The following is a 17,788-nucleotide window of genomic DNA, read 5'->3' on the forward strand; positions in this document are numbered from 1 at the left end:
TGGAAAAAATACAGTTACAAGAACAAAGAGGGGCTTCCATCATAGCTCAGTCGGAAAGGAATCCTCCTGCAATTCAGGAATCCACCTGCAATGCAGGAGACCCTGCCGGGGTCCAGCCCCGGGGGATCCAGGGAATTCGAAGTGGGGATGGCGTTGGCGAGGAAAACTTATTTATTTATTAATATAAGATTAGATTAGGCAGAAATAGTGTAGTAGGAAAATTAAGTGGAGAAAGAAGGCTGAATAGCTTGTTTTACGTGGGAAGCCAATAAAGTTCCAGACAAGGAGCTTGCACCATCTACGTTAGGCCACCGGCATCCTCTTGAATATCGGGGGATGCCCCGCCTTGGGCTCCCCCTCACGTGGATCTTAAAAGCCAGGGCAGGTAAGTATACATGGTGAGCCTCCACGCCCCAGATGGGAATTCAGCCAAAATTAGAGAGGAGACACAGGGGAAACCAGTCCAGTGACTGGCCCCGTCCTCTATTGTTCAGAAGGCCTTTTATACTTTTGATAAAACATGGAGATCAATGGGTAACACCAAGTTATGCAGCGTTAACAGTCCAGACTCTTATCAAAACCAGGCTTTTCTCTCTGCATACCTAATTGTATACACAAGTCTTAGGTGATTTACATCATCTTCTGGCCAAAAAGGGCTAATTAATATTTTACAGCCTTTTTTCTGATAAGGGTTTGTTAACTAGAAGACTTATTTGTGTTGACCTTCCCAAAGTCTGGTGCCCCTCTCAGAAAGTACTAAATAAAGTTACATTCTTACATAGCAAGGACACAAGAGGAGTGCAGTGATACATAACAAAGAGAAAAGTAATTAACTCAAAAGTCTAGTGTTGCTAACATCAAAACTACTATATATCTTTTTCCACATCCCTTTTACATTGATTAACATCCTCCCAGGTGCCTAAAAGATAAAGAATATGGAGGTCTGGAGGCAATCATTGAGTCAACAGTGAAAACCCATCACCAATATGATTTTTAGCTCTTTGAAAAGGCTCTGTATCTTAAGATGCTTTAAGCTCTGTGCCTCTCGCGGTTGGGGGGCTGTAAGCAATTCACAAGCTGTAAGAGGTCCGGGGAACCTGTTAGGCAAGCTAGAGAGCTATCAGAGAGGGTTTAACTGAAACATCCCTTTCAAATGCAGAAGACTAAAGCCCTGATTTGACTTTTTTCCAGAGAATATTAGAAGAGTGGAAAAGCAGGCAGATTCTTATTTTTTGGGGGGTGGATGCTCAGGAAATTCCAGGGGGAAAACCTGAGGTGTGATTAGCCTTGCCATCAGAGCTCTGCCGCATGACCTTGTCACGGGTGGAATTCCTCACGCTGGCTCCAGGAAGACCCAGGTTCGATTCCTGGGTCTGGAAGATCTGCTGGAGAAGGAAATGGCAACTCTCTCCAGTGTTCTTGCCTGGAGAATCCCATGGACAGAGGAGCCTGGTGGGCTACAGACCACCGAGTTGCAAGAGTGGGACACTTCAGTTCAGTTCAGTTCAGTTCAGTTCATTTCAGTCACTCAGTTGTGTCTGACTCTTTGCAACTCCATGAACCTCAGCACATCAGGCCTCCCTGTCCATCAGCAACTCTTGGAGTTGACCCAAATCCATGTCCTTTGAGTCGCTGATGCCATCAACCATCTCATCCTCTGTCGTCCCCCTCTCCCGCCTTCAATCTTTCCCAGCATCAGGGTCTTTTCAAATGAGTCAGCTCTTCACATGAGGTGGCCAAAGTATTGGAGTTTCAGCTTCAGCATCAGTCCTTCCCATGAATATTCACAACTGATTTCCTTTAGGATGGACTGGTTGGATCTCCTTGCAGTCCAAGGGACTCTAAAGAGTCTTCTCCAACATCACAGTGCAAAAGCATCAATTCTTCAGCACTCAGCTTTCTTTATACTCCAACTCTCACATCCATACATGACCACTGGAAAAACCATAGCCTTGACTAGACGGATCTGTGTTGACAAAGTAATGTCTCTGCTTTTCCATATGCTTTCTAGGTTGGTCATAACTTTCCTTCCAAGGAGTAAGCGTCTTTTAATTTCATGGCTTGCAGTCACCATCTGCAGTGATTTTGGAGCCCAGAAAAATAAAGTCAGCCACTGTTTCCACTCTTTCCCCATCTATTTTCCATAAGTGATGTGACCTGCCTCTTGAGAAATCTGTATGCAGGTCAGGAAGCAACAGTTAGAACTGGACATGGAATGACAGACTGGTTCCGAATAGGAAAAGGAGTACGTCAAGGCTGTATATTGTCACCCTGCTTATTTAACTTCTATGAGGAGTACATCATGAGAAACGATGGACTGGAAGAAACACAAGCTGGAATCAAGATGGCCGGGAGCAATATCAATCACCTCAGATATGCAGATGATATCACCCTTACGGCAGAATGTGAAGAGGAGCTAAAAAGCCTCTCAATGAAAGTAAAAGAGGAGAGCGAAAAACCTGGCTTAACGCTCAATATTCAGAAAACACAGATCATGGCATCCGGTCCCATCACTTCATGGGAAATAGTTGGGGAAACAGTGTCAGACTTTATTTTGGGGGGCTCCAAAATCACTGCAGATGGTGACTGCAGCCATGAAATTAAAAGACACTTACTCCTTGGAAGAAAAGGTATGACCAACCTAGATAGTATATTCAAAACAGAGACATTACTTTGCCGACTAAGGTCCGTCTAGTCAAGGCTATGGTTTTCCTGTGGTCAAGTATGGATGTGAGAGTTGGATTGTGAAGAAGGCTGAGCGCCGAATAATTGATGCTTTTGAATTGTGGTGTTGGAGAAGACTCTTGAGAGTCCCTTGGACTGCAAGGAGATCCAACCAGTCCATTCTGAAGGAGATCAGCCCTGGAATTTCTTTGGAAGGAATGATGCTAAAGCTGAAGCTCCAGTACTTTGGCCACCTCATTGGAAGAGCTGACTCATTGGAAAAGACCCTGATGCTGGGAGGGATTGGGGGCAGGAGGAGAAGGGGATGACTGAGGATGAGATGGCTGGATGGCATCACGGACTCGATGGACATGAGTCTGAGTGAACTCTGGGAGTCGATGAAGGACAGGGAGGCCTGGTGTGCTGCGATTCATGGGGTCACAAAGAGTCGGACATGACTGAGTGACTGAACTAACTAACTAACTAACTGATGGGACCAGATGCATTGATCTTAGTTTTCTGAATGTTGAGTTTTAAGCCACCTTTTTCACTCTCCTCTTTCACTTTCATCAAGAGGCTCTTTAGTTCTTCTTCACTTTCTGGCATAAGGGTGGTGTCATCTGCATATCTGAGGCTGTTGATATTTCTCCCAGCAATCTTGACTCCAGCTTGTGCTTCCCCCAGCCCTGCGTTTCTCATGATGTACTCTGCATATATGTTAAATAAGCAGGGTGACAATATACAGCCTTGATGTACTCCTTCAAAAACATTCAGGATCACGATTATTTAAAATAGTATATAATTTTAAAATTATATAAATTTATAAGTAGTTCAAAGTGTAAGATATTCTGGTACCAGCCAAATAAAAGATAGCATACACTTTGATCATGTCAGTAGGAAAACTGAAAACATTTAGCAAGGAACGTATAAGGAAATTCAAACAAGTGATAAAATTTTTCTCACAAGACACACTGAGTAGAAATGTCAGCAGTGCTTAGCCAGATTGTAAAGCACGTCATCACTGATAACGTTGCTTCCTTCTACGTGTTATCTTTTGAGAAGGTGGTGGGGGTGTGCGCAGAGGTGACGGGGCAGAACCTTCAGTTGTCAAAGGAGGGATGCTAGTTCCGTCACCGTGCAGGTGTCTAGTCAGTGTCAGGCTCTGCAGCAGCGACATGGGTCCCCTGCACAGTCTGTGCTGCCTCAGCTAGGCCCATTATCCAGTTTAGCGATCAGGTTCTCTTGTCCTGGAAAGAGCGACAAAACTGGGCATGTGATGTGCCCAGACACCAACAGGTGCCATAGAAAACCCAAGCACTGATATCTGCTGGTCCCCAACCCTCAGATCCACCATTGCCCCTCTGGCTCCAGACGCAGCTGCTCAATTTCCTTGATGACTCTGGGCTCCTCTCCTAGGATGGAAGGCGAAGACCAGGAGAGTGAGTATGATACAGGCACCTCGTCACAGGTGGTGCCACCAAGGTCACCTTCTCCTCTGTGTCCTAGGAGCAGGCAGAGTAAGCCTGACACAGGAAGACAGGTTCTGACTCCCAAGCAGATACAGAGGGAACAGTGGGAAATATTTTATGTAGCTCACATAGGAAAGAGGAGACCGGGAAAACAGTACAATTGGATCAGGGAGTATATTTAAGAACAAAATGCCATTGTCCCTTGGAAAGGACCTTGAGAGTGTGCGCGTGTGTGTGTGTGTGTGTGTGTGTGTGTGTAAGTCACACTGGTTAACTTCTAAAAGAAGAGGAAAGAATCCAGTGCCCTGCACAGCCAGGTAGCTACATCCATGGGGTTGTCATGGATGACCCTGACTTGATCCTGATTTAAAGGAATTTGTGTCCCAGACAACCCCTCAGTCTTGACCTCTGAGCAGCCTAGGGCGCTGTGGACAGACTTGCCTGAGTGGTCTGAGGTGAGCCCTCAGACAGCCTTGAGGTCACAGGGGACACAGAAGGGGCACCTGACCTGGCCCTAAGGCGGGGACAGTGCACAGAACAGGGGCAGGAGCTGTCCCTGAGAGGGTCTCATCACCAGGTCACAGGATGTGTGTCTGGTCCTGGACACCAGGGGCGCTTGTCGGCCGCTCCTGTGGGTCTGGGGGTGAGAGCTGGGAAACAGGCCCCTGGCACTGCCCAGTGGCTTCTGCTCAGGGCGCCCAGCTGTGACCTCCCACCCATGGACCACCCACAGTGCCGCCCCTGCATGCCCCTTGGCCACCCTCCAGCACAGGGACAGGAACCAGGGTCCAGGGAGGGGTCAGAGAGCTGGGGGGTTTTCAGAGAGCTGGGGGTGGGGTCAGAGAGCTGGGGGAGGTGATTTGCATGAAAGGCCCCGCCCTGTCTCAGCGTATGAAGAGGGGAAGAGGGGGTGTGGGGACACTCTGTTCAGCTGTGGGGCCACAGATGGCAGGACGCCCTGACCGTGGCCAACATGGCCTGGTCCCCTCTGCTCCTCACCCTGGGCGCTCTCTGCACGGGTGACTGGATGGGGGAATAGGGGAAGGGCCCTGGGAAGGCTCACAGGCCCTGCTCCCTGCTCTTGAGTCTGGACCCCACAGTCACCATCTCTGTCTCTCCCCCTTCCAGGATCCTGGGCCCAGGCTGTGCTGACTCAGCCACCCTCCGTGTCTGGATACCCAGGTCAGATGGTCACCATCTCCTGCACTGCAAGCAGCAGCAACATGAGGCTTGGCGATGTGGGCTGGTACCAACAGCTCCCCGGATCCGCTCCCAGAACCGTAATCTATGATACTATTGATCGACCTTCGGGGGTCCCAGACCGATTCTCTGGCTCCAGGTCTGACAGCACAGTCACCCTGACTATCACTTCGCTCCAGGCTGAGGACGAGGCAGATTATCACTGTTCAGCTTATGACAGCGGCATCAGTGCTGGCACGGAGCTCCAGGCCAGCGGGGGAAGTGAGACAAAAACCTGTTCTTCTCACAGTCCTGGACCTCTCTGGACTGAAACATCCTCTGCCAAAGTAGGTGCTTCTGTGGTTTGTTTGGTCTTAAGTTGGGATCTGAGCCCCACACCAGGAACTTGGTTCAGGAAATCTGTTCAGATCTTCTAAATCTGCTGCCCCTACCCCTGGCTTTTCCTTTCAGCCATGGGTTACCTGACTTCCCCAATATCAGAAGAAATCTCTGGATGCCAGGGGCAGATGTCCTGGGACGGAGTCCATGACGGGTCAAGTCACGACTACAGAAACAGAGGCCAGCTGTGTGTGAGTGAGGACACGTCAGAGTGTTACCATGTGTCCTGGTCCCAACAGCTCTCCCGCTCTCTGATGCTGGGAGTGGACGCTCGGGGGTCTCTGCTCGTTTCCCTGGCCTCAAGTCTGCGGTGTGGTCTCCTTGGCCATCAGTGGGCAGAGCTGAGGCTCAGGGTGCTGCTCCTGCCTTTCTTGTGACAGCTTCTCAGGCTCCCCCAGAGCTCCAGGCCTGCGGGGACTAGACCGGGACTCGGCTCTTATCTGGGGAGGTGGGGCCACCCAGCAACTTCCTGCTCAGGCTCTGCCTGGACATTCTCCTGCTGTTGCTGCTCCACCCTGGGTCCAAGTCATCCAGGGGTGCTGCCTGGGTGTGGCAGCTCCTCCTCGCCTCTCTGTCCTCAAAGTCCCTCCAGCAGCCCATTCCTAGGACAGGGTCTCAAAGGAAAGAGAAGGCCCATGTCCCCATCACCAGAGTCACAGTGTCTCTCTGTCCTGAAGCTCAGGGGCTGAGGTGGGAGGTCTGGGTGAGGTCACCCATGAGGCCCCCATTCTGCTCCTCAGCTCTCCTGCCCAGGGACTGGGTCCTGCTCTCAGCCTCCTCTCTGTCCCCTCACAGTGGCCATGGCTCATGGCTGTTGATTCAGCCACATTCAGTGACTACGTCCTAGGACAGAAGGCCACTCTCACTTGGGCTGGAAAGATTGACCATGCTGTCAGCCAGGGGACAGCTTGGCTGCAGCCACATCCATGCTGGGTCCCTAAACTCCTAACCCTCGGGAGTCACAACTTGCCCCCAGAGTCTCAGAGAAGCTTTCGGGCCCCTGGTCAGGTGAAGCCCCCTGACCATCTCTGGGCTCTAGCCCGAGGATGAGGCTGATTGCCACCGCTCAGCTGAAAGGCGAACCCTGCTGCTCATCCCAGGGCAGAAGTGAATCAAGAACCTTGAGCTCCAGGCCTCACCTAGCACACGTGGCTCATAGAACACCATCTAATGTCCCCATACAAGACCAGGCTGGGTCTCCACTGACACTGCAGGGTACCGCACAAAGGATTTGTCAACTACCTAAAATTGGCACTTGTCAAGTGCCTTGCCAGTGACGGAACAAGGCTTTTGCCGCCTGCCTCTACAGAGATTGAACCCCTTGCTGCTATAACTGTTGACCTTCAACAACCCCAGAGGGAGTTCAGGGTGGAGTGAGGCACTCTGTGCTCCAGGGAATGTGGTGGGACAGGTCTTGAGACAGTTGGATGTTTTTAGGAACAGATGTTACTGTTCAATCATTGATATCTCCTCATATCTCAGTTCAGTCTGTCAGTCAGCTCAGCTGTGTACGACTCTGTGACCCCACAGACTCCAGCACAGCAGACATCCCTGTCCATCACCAACTCCCGGAGCTTACTCAAACTCATCACTCTTGAGTCGGTATGCCATCCAAACAGCTCATCCTCTATCATTCCCTTCTCCTCTGCCTTCAATCTTTCCCAGCATCAGGGTCTGTTCAAATGAGTCAGTTCTTCGCATCAGGTGGCCAAAGTATTGGAGCTTCAGCTTCAGTCCTTCCAATGAATATTCAGGACTGATTTCCTTTAGGATGGACTGGTTGGATCTCCTTGCAGTCCAAGGGACTCGCAACAGTCTTCTCCAACACCACAGTTCAAAAGCATAAATTCTTCAGTGCTCAGTTTTATTTATAGTCCAGCTCTCACATCCATACATGACTACTGGAAAAACCATATGTTTGACTAGACAGATGTTTGTTAACAAAGTAATGTCTCTGCTTTTTAATATGCTATCTAGGTTGGTCATAGCTTTTCTTCCAAGGAGCAAGTATCTTTTAATGTCATAGCTGCAGTCACCATCTGCAGTCATTTTGGAGCCCAAAAAAGTAAATCTGTCACTGTTTCCCTATATATCTGCCATATCATGATGGAAGCAGATGCCATGATCTTCGTTTTTTGGATGTTGAGTTTTCAGCCACCTTTTTCACTCTCCTCTTTCACTTTCATCAAGGGGCTCTTTAGTTCTTCTTCACTTTGTGCCATAAGGTTGGTGTCATCTGCACATCTGAGGTTATTCATATTTCTCCCAGCAATCTTGATTCCAGCTTGTGCTTCATTCAGTCCAGCATTTCTCATGATGTACTCTGCATAGAAGTTAAAATAGCAGGGTGACCATATACAGCCTTGATGTACTCCTTTCCCGATTTGGAACCAGTCTGTTGTTCCACGTCCAGTTCTAACTGTTGCTTCCTGACCTCCATACAGATTTCTCAGGAGGCAGGTCAGGTGGTGGTATTCCCATTTCTTTAACAATTTTCCAGTTTGTTGTGATCCACAGAGTCAAACCTTTGACATAGTCAATTAAGCAGAAGTAGATGTTTTTCTCAGAGAAGGCAATGGCAGCCTACTCCAGTACTCTTGCCTGGAAAATCCCATGGACAGAAGAGCCTGGTGGGCTGCAGTCCATGGGGTTGTGAAGAGTCGGACACAACTGAGAGACTTCACTTTCACTTTTCACTTTCATGCATTGGAGAAGGAAATGGCAACCACTCCACTGTTCTGGCCTGGAGAATCCCAGGGATGGCTGGAGCCTGGTGGGCTGCCATCCATGGGGTTGCACTAAGCATTGCTAAGCGACTTAGCAGCAGCAGCAGATGTTTTTCTAGAACTGTCTCACTTCTTCAATGATGCAACGGATGTGGGGAATTTGATCTCTGGTTCCTCTGCCTTTTCTAAGTGCAGCTTGAACATCTGGAAGTTCATGCTGAAGTTCATGTTTCACGTACTGTTGAAGCCTGGCTTGGAGAATTTTGAGCATTACTTTACTAGTGTGTGAGATGAGTGCAATTGTGCAGTAGTTTGAGCATTCTTTGGCATTGCCTTTCTTTGGGATTGGAACGAAAACTGACCTTTTCTAGTCCTGAGGCCACTGCTGAGTTTTCCAAATTTGCTGACATATTGAATGCAGCACTTTCACAGCATCATCTTTTAAGATTTGAAATAGCTCCACTGGAATTCCATCACCTCCATTGGCTTTGTTCGTAGTGATGCTTCCTAGGGCCCACTTGCCTTTGCATTGAGGATGTCTGGCTCTAGGTGAGTGATCACACCATCGTGATTATCTGGGTCATGAAGATCTCTTTTGTATAGTTCTGTGTATTCTTGCCACCTCTTCTTAATATCTTCTGCTTCTGTTAGGTCCATACGATTTCTGTCCTTTATTGTGCCCATGTTTGGATGAAATGTTCCCTTGGTATCTCTGATTTTCTTGAAGAGATCTCTAGTCTTTCCCATTCTATTGTTTTCCTCTATTTCTTTAGACTGATCACTGAGGAAGACTTTCTTATCTCTCCTTGTTATTCTTTGGAACTTTGCATTCAAATGGGTATATCTTTCCTCTTCTGCTTTGCCTCTTGCTTCTCTTTCTTTTTTTTTTTTAATTTTTATTTTTACTTTATTTTACTTTAAAATACTGTATTGGTTTTGCCATACATTGACATGAATCCATCACGGGTGTACATGTAATCCCAAACGTGAACCCCCCTCCCACCTTCCTCCCCACAACATCCCTCTGGGTCATCCCCGTGCACCAGCCCCAAGCATGCTGTATCCTGCATCGGACATAGACTGGTGATTCGATTCTTACATGATAGTATACATGTTACAATGCCATTCTCCCAAATCATCCCACCCTCTCCCTCTCCCTCTGAGTTCAAAAGTCCGCCATATACATCTGTGTCTTTTTTGCTGTCTTGCATACAGGGTCATCATTGCCATCTTTCTAAATTCCATATATATGTGTTAGTATACTGTATTGGTGTTTTTCTTTCTGGCTTACTTCACTCTGTATAATCGGCTCCAGTTTCATCCATCTCATCAGAACTGATTCAAATATATTCTTTTTAATGGCTGAGTAATACTCCATTGTGTATATGTACCACAGCTTTCTTATCCATTCATCTGCTGATGGACATGTAGGTTGTTTCCATGTCCTGGCTATTATAAACAGTGCTGTGATGTTTCTTTGACAGCTATCTGTAAGGCCTCCTCAGACAACCATTTGCCTTTTTGCATTTCTTTTTCTTGAGGATGGTCTTGATCACTGCCTCTTGTACAATGTCATGAACCTGTCCATAGTTCTTCAGGCACTCTATCAGATCTAATCCCTTGAATCTATTTATCACTTTCACTGTACAATCGTTAGGAATTTGATTTAGGTCATAACTGAATGGTCTAGTGATTTTCCCTTCTTTCTTCCATTTAAGACTGAATTTGGCAGTAAGGAGTTCATGATCTGAGCCACAGTCAGCTCCCGGGCTTGTTTTTGCTGACTGTATAGAGCTTCCCCATCTTTAGCTGCAAAGAATATAATCAATCTGATTTTGGTATTGACCCTCTGGTGATGTCCATGCGTAAAGGTTTCTCTTGTGTTGTTGGAAGAAGGTGTTTGTGATGACCAGTGCATTCTCTTGGCAAAACTTTATTAGCCCTTGCCCTGCTTCAACTGTACTGCAAGGCCAAATTTGCCTGTTACTTCAGGTGTTTGTTGACTTCCTACTTTTGCATTCCAGTCCCGTATATGGAAGAGGACATCATTTTGGTGTGTTAGTTCTAGAAGGTCTTGTAGGTCTCCATAGAACCATTCAACTTCAGCTTTTTCAGCATTACTGGTCAGGGAATAGACTTGGATGACTGTGATATTGAATGGTTTGCCTAGGAAACGAACAGAGATCATTCTGTCGTTTTTTGAGATTGCATCCAAGTAGGGCATTTCGGACTCTTTTGTTGACAATGATGGCTACTCCATTTTTTGTAAGGGATTCTTGCCCACAGTAGTAGATATAAGGTCATCTGAGTTTAATTCACCCACTCCAGTCCGTTTTAGCTCACTGATTCCTAAAATGTCTATGTTCACTGTTGCCATTTTCTGTTTGACCACTTCCAATTTGCATTGATTCATATCTAGAGAAGCACTATCTCCCTTCTTGGTGACATCAGATCCTCAACGAGCAAAAAACCCTTTGTAAAATGAGTGCTTCATGGTACTGAGCTCCCCTGTCACCAAAACCTTATATACTGACTTTCCCTCACCGGCTTTGGAGCAGTCTCTGAGAGCTCTCTGAGAGCTCTCTTAGATGGTGCCTCCCTGGCTGCAGTCCTCATTTCGCCCCAAATAAAACTTAACTCACAGCTCTCAAACTGTTCATCTTTCCTAGTTGACAGGTTAAACGTAATAATGTCAGGGACACAGCCAGGACCTCCACAAGGCCCAGAGCACATGGTCAGCTTTACTCTGAGTGGATCTGAGGCTGTAGAAAACTATGTACCTTTACTGGTTTCAAAACTTAGTCAAAGAGGATTTTAGGGTGTGAGTAAGAGAATATTTGTTTCACTGACATTTGTGTTTTATTTGGAGGAGCTACTGTACACTTGTACTCATTTCCCATGCCAGCAGGGAAATCCTCAAGATCCTTCAAAGTAGGCTTCAACAGTATTTGAACTGAGAACTCCAGATGTATAAGCTGGATTTAGTAGAAGCACAGGAATCAATGATCCAATTGTCAACAATTGTCAGATTATAGAAAAAGCAAGATAATTCCAGAAAAACATCTACTTCTGCTTCATTCAGTTCGGTCACTCAGTCGTGTCCAACTCTGTGACCCCATGGACTGCAGCATGCCAGGCCTCCCAGTCCACCACCACCTCCCTGAGCCCACCCAAACCCATGTCCATTGAGTTGGTGATGCCATCCAACCATCTCATCGTCTGTCATCCCCTTCTCCTCCTGCCCTCAATCTTTCCCAGCATCAGGGTCTTTTCAAATGAGTCAACTCTTCTCATCAGGTGGCCAAAGTATTGGAGTTTCAGCTTCAACATCAGTCCTTCCAATGAACACCCAGGACTGGTCTCCTTTAGGATGGGCTGGTTGGATCTCCTTGCTGTCCAAGGGACTTTCGGGACTTTCACACCACAATTCAAAAGCGTCAGTTCTTCGGCTCAAACATTTGACTGCACGAATCACAATGAATTAAATTGTGATTTATTTAAACTAAATTGTGAGAAATTCCCAAAGAGCTGGGGATAGCAATCTTACTTGCCTGCCTCCTGGGAAACCTGTATGCAGGACAAGAAGCAACAGTTAGAACTGGAAATGGAACAAAGAACTGGTTCGAAATTGGGGAAAAATGTACGTCAAGGCTGTATGTTGTCACCTTGCTTATTTAATGTATATGCAGAGTACATCATGGAAAATGCTGGGCTGGATGAATCACAAGCTGCCATCAAGACTGCCAGGAGAGATATCAACAACCTCTGATATGCAAATGATATCACCCACATGGCTAAAAGTGAAGAGCCTGTTGATGAGAGTGAAAGAGCAGAGTGGAAATGCCTGTTTAAAACTCAATTTTCAGAAAATGAAGATCATGGCATCTCATCCTATCACTTGATGGAATCAGATGAGGGAAAAGTGAAAACCGTGGCAGATTTTATTTCCTTGAGCTCCAAAATCACCGTGGACAGTGACTGCAGCCAGGAAATTAGAAGAAGCTTGCTCCTTGGAGGAAAAGCTACAACTAACTTGGACACCATATTAAAAAGCAGAGACATCACCTGCTGACAAAGGTTCTTATAGTCTAAGCTATGGTTCTTCCAGTAGTCATGTACACATGTGAGATTTGGGCCATAAAGAAGGTTGAGGGCCAAAGAACAAATGTTTTTGAACTGCGGTGCTGGAGAAGACTCTTGAGAGTCCCTTGGACACCAAAAAGATCAAACCAGTCAATCCTAAAGGAAATCAATCCTGAATATTCACTGGAAGGATTGATGCTGAAGCTGAATCTCCAATACTTCAGGCACCTGATGCAAAGAGTCAATTCACTGGAAAAGACCCTGATGCTGGGAAAGATTGAGGGCAGAAGGAGAAGGGGATGACAGAGGATGAGATGGTTTGATGGCCTCGCCGACTTGAAGGACATGAGCTCGAGCAAGCTCCGTGAGTTGGCTATGGACAGGGAAGCCTGGTGTGCTGCAGTCTTCACCCAGGCAGTCTTTGGCCTGGCGTGCTGCAGTCTTTGGTCCAGGCGTGCTGGATTCTCAAAGAGTTAGACAGGATTTATTGACTGAAGAGTGACAATCAGAAGACACTACTCCTCTGCCTGATTGCTAAACTGAAGTGTCTTTATTATGAGACATAATCTGACCTTGCTCACCTGTGAAGAGAAGAGATTAACACAGCCCTTCCAAAGGCTGGCCCTTCATCAGAATGTTTTAAAGACTGGTGGCCCTATTTACTTTATTCCTCACAGCCTATCCCTCTCTATTTGGCCTTTTGCCTCTATTTCTACACCACGTCACTCTCTGCTAATATAAAAGAACCTGGCCTTCCGACCTCTAGGAGTTGGTTATTTTGAGACATTAATATGTCATCTCAGTGAGCCAGCATTCTGAATAAAGTCATATTCCTTGCCACAACATATCTCCTCCAATTCATTGGCCTGTCATGTGATGAGCAGAGTGGGCTCTGGCTCAATAACACTAGGATCATTAGTTCAGATACAGCACTTGCTATGATGAATTTACTTCAGACATAGAGGGAAGGACATGAGGTCTCTGTCCTCAGCTGCCTGGCTTCCTGCTAGGCCTGTGCCTTTTCAGGTCATAAGAAGATTCTGTATGTCGTCTAAGATTTTAGCTGAGAACCTCCTCCTTTCTGTCAGTTTTTCAATCAGAACTTTCTAGTTTTCATCAGATTCAACCTCAGAATCTCCTAGTTTCTGTAGTTTACCTAAGAACTTCATATTTTCTGAAATTGTGCTTCAGAACCTCCATCTTTTTGTCAGATTTTCATTCAAAATCTCCTAGTTTCTGTTAGATTTTAACCTCTGAATCCCTGGTTTCTTTCAGATTGTACTTCAGAACCTCTTCACTCTCTCAGATTTTACCTGAGAACATCCTAGTTTCTGTCAGATTGTACCTCAGAACTTCCCAGTTTCTGTCAGATATTACCTCAGACCCCTTAGTTTCTGTCAGATTTTACAACAGAATCCCACTTTCTGTCTGATTTTAGCTCAGACGACCATAGTTTCTGTCAGTTTCACCTCAGAATGCCCTCGTTTCTGTCAGATTTTATCTAAGGTGTCCTTCATTTCTCTCAGATTTAACCTTGGAGCCCTTAGTTCTGTGAGATTTTGACGAAGGAGTCCCTAGTTTCTGTCAGACTATACTTAAGTATTGCCTCGTTTCTATCAGATTTTACCTCCGAAGCCTGTATAATTCTGTCAAATTTTACATCAGAACCACATAGTTTCTGTCAGATTTTACCCCAGCTGGTAAAATCTGCCAGATAAAATCTGCCCCTATCTTCAGTCAAATTTTACCTCAAAACCCCCTAGTTTCTGTCAGGTTTTACCTAAGGAGAACCTAGTTCCTGTCAGATTTTACTACAGAATCCCTTAGCTTCTGCCAGATTTTACTTCAGAGACTCCCTAGTTTCTCTCAGATTTTATGTCAGAACCCCTTAGTTTCTGTCAGATTGTACCAAAGGAGTATCTAGTTTCTTTCAGATTATAGCTCAGTATTGCTTCATTTCTATCAGATCTTACCTCTGGAGCCTGTAATTCTGTCAGATTTTAGCTCAGAATCCCCTAGTTTCTGTCTGGTTTTACCACAGAACTGTCTAATGTCTGTCAGATTTTACCACAGAACCCCTTAGTTTCTGTCAGATTTTAACCTCAGTTCAGTTCAGTTCATTCGCTCAGTCCTGTCTGACATTTTGCAATCCCATGGACTGCATCATGCCAGGCTTCCCTGTCCATCACCAACTCCTGAAGCTTACTCAAACTCATGTCCATTGAGTCGATGATACCATCCAACCATCTCATCCTCTGTCGTCCCCTTCTCCTCCTCAGAAGCCCCTATACTATGTCAGATTTACCTAAGGAAAACCTAGTTTCTTACAGATTTGACCACAGGACCCCTCAGTTTCTGTTAGTGTTTACCCCAGAATCCCCCTAGTTTCTCACAGATTTTACCCCAGGAGCCCCTAGTTTCTGTCAGATTTTACCACAGAACCAATCTAGTTTCTGTCAGATTTTACCCTCGAAGCCCCTAGCTTCTGTCAGATTTTCCATCAGAGGCCTCTAATTTCTCACATTTTACCTTAGTACCCCCTGGTTTCTCTCATTTTTTACCTCAGAAGCCTCCAGTTTCTGTAATATGTTACCTCCATACCCCCTGGTTGCTGTCAGATTTTACCTAAGAACCCCCTACTTTCTGACACATTTTACCAAAAGAGTCCCTAGTTTCTCTCAGACTATACCTCAGTATCATCTACGTTCTATCAGATTTTACCTCTGGAGCATGTAATTCTGTCAGATTTTACCTCAGAACCCCCTAGTTTTTATCAGATTTTATGTCAGAAGCCCCTAGTTTATGTCAGATTCTACCACAAAACCCGTTATATTCTGTCAGATTTACCTAAGGAGAACCTACATTCTCTCAGATTTTACCACAGAACCCCTTAGTTTCTGTCAAGTCTTACCTCACAACCCCCCTACTTTCTCACAGATTTTACCTCAGAAGCCCCTATCTGCTGTCAAGCTTTACCCCAAAACCCCCTAGTTTCTGTCAGATTTCACCTCAGAAGCCCCTGTTTTCTGCCACATTTCACCCCAGTAATCCCAAGTATCTGTTAGATATTACCTGAGAACCCCTTCATTTCTGTCAAATTTTACCTCAGAACCCCCTAGTTTTTGTCAGGTTTTTACCTCAGAACCCCTAGTTTTTGTGAGATTTTCCCTCAGAACCCCCTTGTTTCTGTCAGATTTTACCCCAGAAGCTCCTAGTTTATGTCAGATTTTGACACAGAATCCCCTAGTTTCTGCCAGATTTTACCTCAGAAGACTCTCAGTTCAGTTCAGTCACTGAGTCGTGTCCGACTCTTTGCAACCCCATGAATCGCAGCACGCCAGGCCTCTCTGTCCATCACCAACTCCCAGAGTTCACTCAGACTCCCATCCATCGAGTCGGTGATGCCATCCAAACATCTCATCCTCTGTCATCCCCTTCTCCTCCTGCCCTCAATCCCTCCCAGCATCAGTCTTTTCCAATGAGTCAACTCTTCGCATGAGGTGGCCAAAGTACTGGAGCTTCAGCTTTAGCAACATTCCTTCCAAAGAAATCCCAGGGCTGATCTTCAGAATGGACTGATTGGATCTCCTTGCAGTCCAAGGGACTCTCAAGAGTCTTCTCCAAAACCACAGTTCAAAAGCATCAATTCTTTAGTGCTCAGCCTTCTTCACAGTCCAGCTCTCACATCCATACATGACGACAGGAAAAACCATAGCCTTGACTAGATGGACCTTTATTGGCAAAGTAATGTCTCTGCTTTTGAATATACTATCTAGGTTGGTCATAACTTTTCTTCCAAGGAGTAAGCGTCTTTTAATTTCATGGCTGCAGTCACCATCTGCAGTGATTTTGGAGCCCCCAAAAATAAAGTCTGACACTGTTTCCACTGTTTCCCCATCTATTTCCCATGAAGTGATGGCACCAGATGCCATGATCTTCATTTTCTGAATGTTGAGCTTTAAGCCAACTTTTCACTCTCCACTTTCACTTTCATCAAGAAGTTTTTTAGTTCCTCTTCACTTTCTGCCATAAGGGTGGTGTCATCTGCATATCTGAAGTTATTGATATTTCTCCCAGCATTCTTGATTCCTGCTTGTGCTTCTTCCAGCCCAGCGTTTCTCATGATGTACTCCTCATAGAAGTTAAATAAGCAGGGTGACAATATACAGCCTTGACATACTCCTTTTCCTATTTGGAACCAGTCTGTTGTTCCCTAGTTTCTTTCAAATTTCACCTCAGAACTGTCTCATTTCTGTCAGATTTTACCACAGAACCCTTTTATTTCTGTCAGATTTTTATCACACAATCCCTTAATTTCTGTCAGATTTTCTTTACCTCAGAGGCTTATAATTTCTGTCAGTTATTACCTCAGGAAACCCTAGTTTCTCTCAGGTTCCACCTTGGAACCCCCTAATTTCTGCCACATTTGATCTCAGTGATACCTAGTTTCTGTCTGACTTTTCCTCAGACCACCAGCCCCCTCAAGTTTCTGTCAGATTTTAATTCAGAACCCCTTAGTTTCTGTCAGATTTGACCTCTGAACACCCTAGTTTGTGTCACATTTCACCTCAGTAATCCCTAGTTTCCTAAGGCCCACTTGACTTCACATTCCAGGATCTGGCTCCAGGTGAATCATCATAGCATTGTGATTATCTGGATCATGAAGATCTTTTCTGTACAGTTCTTCTGTGTATTCTTGCCAGCTCTCCTTAATGTCTTCTACTTCTGTTAGGTCCATACGATTTCTGCTCTTTATTGTGCCCATGTTTGGATGAAATGTTCCCTTGGTATCTCTGATTTTCTTGAAGAGATCTCTAGTCTTTCCCATTCTATTGTTTTCCTCTATTTCTTTACATTGATCACCGAGGAAGGCTTTCTCATCTCTCCTCGCTATTCTTTGGAACTCTGCATTCAAATGGGTATATCTTTCCTTTTCTGCTTTACCTCTTGCTTCTCCTCTTTTCACAGCTATTTGTAAGGCCTCCTCAGACAACCGTTTGCCTTTTTGCATTACTTTTTCTTGGGGATGATCTTGAGCTCTGCCTCCTGTACAATGTCACAAACCTCCATCCACAGTTCTTCAGGCACCCTGTCTATCAGATCTAATCCCATGAATCTATTTGTCACTTCCATTGTATAATCATAAGGGATTTGATTTAGGTCATACCTGAATGGTCTAGTGGTTTTCCCTACTTTCTTCCATTGAAGTCTGAATTTGGCAATAAGGAGTTCATGATTTGAGCCACAGTCAGCTTCTGGTCTTGTTTT

At 45.6% G+C, this 17,788-nt stretch overlaps 1 protein-coding gene across 1 annotated transcript in view; it reads left to right on the forward strand.

Annotated features, from left to right (window-relative positions):
• The first annotated feature begins 5,341 nt into the window (after nt 1-5,341).
• Nucleotides 5,342-17,788, forward strand: part of LOC114108841 (immunoglobulin lambda-1 light chain) — a 469,312-nt gene continuing 456,865 nt past the window's right edge. The window contains exon 1 of the mRNA XM_060401349.1: nt 5,342-5,472. Coding sequence (XP_060257332.1) covers nt 5,357-5,472 — 116 coding nt within the window. The 5' untranslated portion in view covers nt 5,342-5,356. The remainder of the gene's footprint in view (nt 5,473-17,788) is intronic.

This window comes from Ovis aries, chromosome 17 (genome assembly GCF_016772045.2).
Source record: "Ovis aries strain OAR_USU_Benz2616 breed Rambouillet chromosome 17, ARS-UI_Ramb_v3.0, whole genome shotgun sequence".
NCBI classification, from domain to species: Eukaryota; Metazoa; Chordata; class Mammalia; order Artiodactyla; family Bovidae; genus Ovis; species Ovis aries.